This window comes from Colletes gigas, unplaced genomic scaffold (assembly GCF_013123115.1).
Source record: "Colletes gigas isolate AHSC1104 unplaced genomic scaffold, ASM1312311v1 Colletes_gigas_Sc00020, whole genome shotgun sequence".
In the NCBI taxonomy this organism is placed as follows: Eukaryota; Metazoa; Arthropoda; class Insecta; order Hymenoptera; family Colletidae; genus Colletes; species Colletes gigas.
In genome coordinates, this window is record NW_025106649.1 from 702,192 (window position 1) to 709,393 (window position 7,202).

General features: G+C 36.7%; 1 protein-coding gene across 3 annotated transcripts; it reads right to left on the reverse strand.

The window, feature by feature from the left end:
- Window positions 1-583: 583 nt before the first annotated feature.
- On the reverse strand, window positions 584-7,202 carry LOC122400945 (probable serine/threonine-protein kinase MARK-B). Of its 3 annotated transcripts, none has more exons than XM_043402744.1 (6): window positions 6,961-7,202; window positions 5,443-6,465; window positions 4,952-5,129; window positions 4,573-4,866; window positions 3,878-4,120; window positions 584-3,384 (listed from the first exon to the last, which is right to left on the reverse strand). In XM_043402744.1, exons 2-6 carry the CDS (start codon window positions 6,462-6,464, stop codon window positions 1,705-1,707), a joined length of 3,417 nt encoding a protein of 1,138 aa, XP_043258679.1. In that variant the 5' UTR covers window position 6,465; window positions 6,961-7,202; the 3' UTR covers window positions 584-1,704. The 3 variants fall into 3 exon arrangements, with proteins under 3 accessions (XP_043258679.1, XP_043258677.1, XP_043258678.1); XM_043402742.1 differs by having other exon boundaries at window positions 584-3,387; XM_043402743.1 differs by lacking the exon at window positions 6,961-7,202 and having other exon boundaries at window positions 584-3,387; window positions 5,443-6,597.

Sequence of the window (7,202 nt, forward strand, 5' to 3'; positions counted from 1 at the left end):
GTATGGTTGCACACGAGACGACCAGAGCCGCGTGAGCCGAAAAGCCGTTGTCGTCGTCTCTGACCGTCTTTTGTTTTTGAAGGCCTCTTGGTACGGTGGTGATGATCGTACCAGAGAGTCGAGCGTAACCCGCACCACGAGTCACGTCGTTGTACGACAGCAACAATACAATTGTGCGGAACGGAACAGAGCGGAGTCATTATCTTCCCGATCCCACAATGCAAATGTTTCGTTCGTTTTTGCCTAATAGACAATATCGTGTCAAAACAATAATAAATAAATATACAACCGAACGATTAAAAAAAAATACAGAATAATAATAAAAAAAACTTCACACATTAGCAAGGGTAAAATTTGTAAACAAACGTTAAAAAATGGTTGTTGAGGGAAATTATAAATCAAGACATCGCCAACAGTTATTGCCGTATTTGTCTTTTAATCAATATTTTGAAAGAAATTTAATGATTACAGATAATTTACAGCCAACTGGAAAGTGTACGCGTACGTATCAACATGATTACACCAAATTTAATTAGAAAAGAAAAAAAAAAATAAATAAAGGCAAATAAAATAGCATCGAAGATGATTGGGAATTTCGTGTAGTAAATACATATACACATAATAATATAAATAGTCGATTTCAATATTTGGCGTAAATCACTTTAAAATTTCTATAAACTACGATAATGCCGTACACGCGTTTGCGAAGTAATTATGCTTACCATAAAAATCTTAACCTTCATTAGAAACGAATTCATTCTAGTACGAAATTTTGCGATAAAGTACATTTTCGCACGCGGGTTACAAATTACAAAAACGAATAGCAATGATAATACTTAAACAACTTTGTATGAATCTCTTACTCGTTATATATATATACATCATTATAGTAAATAGTAAATATTAATGATTGCATTAAAAAATATGGAAATTGTAGCGAGGGGGGGAGGGGGGCATAACCTCAAAAGTACATTTCAAGCGACAAAGGGAGAAAGACGCCTATGTAAGTATTATGTACGATACGTAATTTCTACAAAAATAATCTCATACGAGAAGCATCATACATTATTGAATCAATTCTTTCCTTGTCCCGATATTCAACTTTACGTTCCCTAAGGTTCCTTGATCTAATTATCACCAGTCTGCTTGTATTGCTCTCATAACATCCACGTACAATATTTTACAAAAATATTTACTCTAATATTAGTCGAATTACTTTTGAGCAAGTGTATGCAACAAGCTACGCAAATATTACGCATAATTGTTCGCGCTGTCGCCCTCTGTCACTTGCCACAAGGAATTGTGCATCGTCAAATACAGTTTTTTTTTGTTCGGCTACAATCGGTACTTCGCTATTTGCTTACGTCCGGTTGAAAACGAAGCGCAGTATTTTTTTTTTTTTTTTGTTACCTAGTTTAGTCTGATACTTGTACTACGTACAACAATCAAATATAGATATCAAATATAGAATAAACTACTTAAATGCATTTGGCATGTCTCGTTTACGTGCGAAGCCCACATGTTCTAATCCGAATGATCGATTTACATCGATGTATTCAAAGTCTAAAAACAAATGGCATCGCGTCCTTGGTTAAATCGACTTTTGCGCTTACATTAAAATAATTATTACAACTTTGGACTCTGTCGGCGGATCTGTTCCGCGTCGATAGTTACTTCTCAATGTATAAATATAACTAATTACGATCATTTTGTTCTACTGGTCATTACAGTTGGATTTACAATACTGGACCTGACATGAACACTCTGCTTGCTAAATTTACTTCTCGCGGCAGCTGTTGTACATTCTACAACTGACCTCCGACTTTTCACGATGTCCTTGTCATCGGGCTCCGATACGTCGTCTTTCTTTCTGTTTACGTCCGGTGTTCTTCCATTGCTTTGCCGGTCATTACGATTCGTTGACACACTTTTGCACGTATTTTTCCCAGCCTTCGTATCGCCCTCGTAATATTTTCGCAACGGTTGCGGGGTATAATACAAACTGAATCTTTTCGATTTCACGCTTTGCTTTTGTTTCTCCTCGCGTAATTCGTCGGTGGAACTAAACTTCCGACCTATTCTGGTATTAACAGAAATCACTTTGTCACTAACTATAACAGACTCGGAAACCTTTTTCGCAGAAGATGGTAAAAAGCAACTGAACCTTTTATTCTTCGTCGGTATCCTCGAATCTGTATCGTGCTTCGGTGTACACTTTTCACGTCTAAGTTTTACTACCTCGTTCTTCGTGCATTTAGATTCATCCGGCGTTTTCAATGAATTTTTCTTGTTATTCGGCAAGTTGTTCGATTTCGAAGGTTTCGAAGCGTTTACGTTCAACGTCGTTGGCGTTTGCAATATCTTTGTCGCCGACTTTTCCTGATTTATCAACGGAGAATTTTTTGCAGAATTTCGTTTAAAATTATCAGTCTTTGGTTCTTGGTTATAAGAAAAGCGAATATTCTCAAAGCTGTCGGTCGACTCCATACTTTGAGTCGAATTCGATCTTTGATCCAGTGTTAATTGTGCAAATTGAATATTCACGAAGCTATCCGATGTCTGGATGTCGTTGCTAGAACTACCGGTTAAGCTGTCGGTTGACGACAAAAGCACATTACAATTTTTCATGTCGTCGCTCGCTAATTTGGAAGAAATCTGCTCAGAAAATATTAAATTGTCGTAAAGATGTTTCCGCCTGTATCTTTCTTTATTTACCCTTGAATTAGTGGATCTAGGTGTTTCAAAACCATGTACATTGCTATTGGTTGACATGTCTGACACAATAGGCGTAGAATTGATCTCGCTGGAATTTCGTTTATTGTGATGGGACATATTTTCATCAACTTGATTGCTGTCACAAGTTATATCGGTTTCGATCGAAGCAGCATTTTGATACCTACTTAACAATATTGAATTCTTAGGAACACTGTTCGTAAACGAAGACTCACTACTCGACGAATTTGAACGATACTCGTGTAGCTGTTTCTCGTTTAAATTGTTTATAAGATTGTGCATAGACTGACTAAGGGTATGTATATCTTGTAAACAATCTGCACTAAAAGACGCAGGTTCCTCGTCGCTAGGATTCCCGTTATTAAAAACAGTTTCGTCCTGACTCAAATTTTCTTGTTCCTGATCGATATTATGAAGTATGTCAATATTTCCTGGTTCTAACGACAACAAAACTTCGCTCCACTTGCTCCTGATATTCGTTCTGTTGTCAGGTGTACCGTCAATTTCGTCTCGCGGACTGTCACATCGTATTTGATTCTTGTAATCAAACTCGAAAGTCGCCAATCTTATCGGCTTACACTGCTGATCCCAGTGTTGCTCCGATGGGTAGGTAGATGTTGTTGCTGTGGTCTGCTCGCCTCCTAGAAAGCTCTGCTGATATACAGAGGCGGAACAAAAGAAAAAAAAAAGCACTGCTACAGATACAGCAAACCACTACTAAAGCCTGCCTAGCACCGTGTTCAAATAGCCAAGGATAAAGCTGTTTAACAGGTAAGCATTAGGGGTGGACAGGTAGCTTGAAACGCAAGTTCGAACAAATACCGGGTTCTGCTCTGAACTAGCCGATTTCTTGACGATTTTCACCCGAATTTCAAACTACCGACCACACTCCTAGTAAGCATTTGATTCTATACTAATTCATAATAAACAATTGTAGAGAACTAATGAGCAAATTAATAAAAAAATATACCTAATCAAAATTGAATATCTATGATGAAATAAATAATAAAAAAAAAAAGAAAAGAACAGATCCACCATACCTACTGCAAAGATAATATTTTGTGTTACTCTCAGTGAAAAGGTAAGCCATGCAAAGGAACAGAAGTGGGGTTTCTATAAGAAACTAATAATTAATGACAGTTACCGCTAGCCACGGATGGTCAAGCACATCCTCCGCGCTGAACCTTAAGTCAGGTTGCGTTTGCAGCATGTTTGAGATCAACTCTTTGGCAGAATCTGATATGTTATCCCAATACGGAGATGTGAATATGTACTGACCGCTTAAAATACGTTCAAATAATTCTTCTTGGCTGTGATCGAGCGAAACGAACGGCGGAAAACCGCAAAGCAAGATATACAATATTACGCCAGCTGCCCATACGTCGATCTGAAAAAATTTTTTTTATTTCGCCTTTTGACATATCGGCTTGTTATGTATCTTCATATCGTATCGCCGTTGCGTATTATTCAGTGATACGATACGGTGCAATTTTCCTATTACGTCGCTACATAATCCATATCGAAACGGAAGATACGATCTACAGAAATGTGAAAACCCAGAGTGTCATCAATTCCTTCTGCGACTGTCTACAATAGCAGTCATCTCATACGATTTGATTCATTATATGCTCCAAAGAAAGGAATACATTTATTTTGCTATTCTATCATTTTCATTAGCTGAACCGAATACCATGTAGATCCTTAATTATACAAAAGAGTGTCGATTCCATTTTTGTACCAAATTTTGATACGTGGCGGGAATACGATACGAGAATACGCAACAGGTAGATAAGTGTCCACCTCCATGCTTAGGAAAATACTTTTTGATAATTAATATACCTTCAACCCATATCCAGTCTCTGCTAGAATTTCTGGTGCAACATACGTGGGTGTACCACAAACCACGTATAAAGGTTTCCTTACGACTTGAGCAAGTCCAAAGTCGCCTAGTTTTAAACATCTAACATGGCTTCCATCCATCTCCACTAAAAGATTCTCGGGTTTAACGTCACGGTGAACTATGTTAAGCGAATGCAAATAAGCTAATGCGGACGTTAAATGTCGTATCATCAAACTAGCATCCGCCTCTGAGAATTTTGTTGCAGCAGTAATTGCATCGAATAAATCTCCCCCCTAAGGTAATCCACACACATAATATTCTATTATTTAAATAAAACTTCTAGTAGTTAAATTAAACAGTTTCGTTGTGGGGATGTACCTTCACGAGCTCCAGGACTAAAAACAATTGGTCGGGAGTGTCTTGTTCGGCGATTAAACTAATAATATTCGGGTGACAAAGTTCTCGTAAAATCGCTACTTCGTTAACCAGTATTGCCTTTTTACCCTTATATTTGTACTTAGTCACAATTTTCATTGCATACTCTGCACCTGTTGATCTAAAAAGCACTTCCTTGTAAAGTCTCTGGCGTCCTCCGCGTGAGACGAATTGTATAAATATCAGAGTTAGACAGAATTTCATTCAAATAATAGATAATAAATAAAAACTTTGCGAAACACAATTTAACTGTAAAATTCAGATTATAATTTGTACTCGACAAAACGAATCAAAATTTATTTATCTTTTCTTCGCTATTCGTTATGTAGATGAGAATTTTGCCAATCTCATATTGTAGACAGAAAAAAGATTTAATTTGAAGTTAATAAATGTCGTGATATTATCGGTAAAAGTAATGTAAATTAAGTACTTACTTATGAATACAATGCCTAACAACTGCAAAATTTCCATTTCCGATTTCATGGCCAACCGTGTAGTGTAAACGTAATGGTTGCGGCAATATCAATGAAGAAGAACTTGGTGTGCGCACTTGTGGCGTATTAAGCGTCTTTTTTCCAAATTTGTTTGGCATTCTAGGCATTGGACCACTTTGTCTTTTCGACGACCACGGGCATCTTCGAAAGCTTTGAATGATCTTAGACTCTTCAAAGTCTAACTCAAAATCTTCTTGATTTGATTTTTCAGGGCCATAGGCCAGAAATATATCATCGCTTCCAAAGAATTGCTCCAAAGAGTTAATTTGTTGCCCTGAGAGCGTAAACACTTTTCTCACTGCTCCGGAATCTAATTTTACTGCTTCTGTAATTGCCTCCATAGCATGTTCGTAACTCGGAGCATTTCTCTTGTTCAGTAAAAGCTGCACAACTTTGCGTGGTTTTGTACCGTGTCGAATTAAAGTAATTATTCTTGCTTTTACGCACAATGGTATTGCGCTTATTTGTCTACCTGTACCAGCTGGAGATTGTGGTAAACCGGACAGGGAACTGCCTCTTCTTACTTTCATAGATGAATATTCCACCTTTTTAAAAATCTCTCCTTGCCCGGAAACTACATACCATTTACCATCTTCTAAATCATCGATACTTTGAACTTTCCTTCCATCCATAGTATAAATTGCCCTAACGCCATTCGGTAAAGTGACGCTTGATATTAAAGCTCTTGTTAAATCCGAGGCTAGACTATCAAAACTCCGATACTTTTCTGGAGTCACAGCCATCACGATACCAGTATAAAATTTATCTCCATTTCTAAAAAATCTCACTCTCTTTGCTTTTTTAGTCGGCGGTGTTCTAAATGCATTCAAAGCATGCCGTGCATTAATGTCTAATGTTCTTTCGTCTAAACTCAATATAGTGGTTGAATTTATTTCTCCACTTCCAGAAAAATTACTATCGCCGGATGGTGATGCAGCTTGACTCAATGGTTCCTCCATCATCCTGGATACAAAATATATTCAATGTGCACACAACACGATTACCGGCGGTATTTTGGGCCATAAAATCACAAAATTACACGTAAAAAAATCTAAACACAGCTGTTTTGAAAAACTTTAAGCAAAACTTGTTATGATTGTTATACATTGATTAAGAACACAGAATATATTAAGATGGCATTACAGTAAAGGCATTTTCAACATATTATTGTTAAAATTTGTATCAATTTAAAACTTAAGTAATAAAATAACAAATAAATCAATGATGCTTTTTAAAATTTAACGTAGTTTTAAAATTTCCAAGCGTTTATTGTACATTTTAAAATTCGTACATGCAACAACCCGGCGACAAGAGTATTTATTCACCTTCCTAACCTACTTAACCTTCATTAATTCGTTGGATACGTATACAAATAAAGTGTATAAATGAACATTATTAACCATAGCCATTATTAATAATCTAAATTTATCAACAATCAACGAATGCATATATACTTACCTGCTCGTCGAGCAGAATGCAGTACTAAAAAACAGATGAAAAGCCAACTAATGAACGAATGAATCACCACTGAGCTGACATTTTCATAGCAACCATGACGCGAATGCCAGATAATAAAAGCGAGAAATTTCACTTTCGAATTATCCTTAAATAATTTCCCTTTTTATTGCACCTAAATAGTATGTAACTGTTACACTTCACGGTTTCTATCGCAACACACTGATTTTTGTTTTCTACACACA

Coding starts and splice junctions, on each gene's coding strand:
- LOC122400945 (XM_043402742.1), bottom strand. CDS start 6,464: ATGATGGAGGAACCATTGAGTCAAGCTGCATCACCATCCGGCGATAGT. Junction 5,130..5,442: donor GTTAGGCATTGTATTCATAA/GTAAGTACTTAA, acceptor AGTGCTTTTTAG/ATCAACAGGTGCAGAGTATG. Junction 4,121..4,572: donor AGACTGGATATGGGTTGAAG/GTATATTAATTA, acceptor AAATTTTTTCAG/ATCGACGTATGGGCAGCTGG.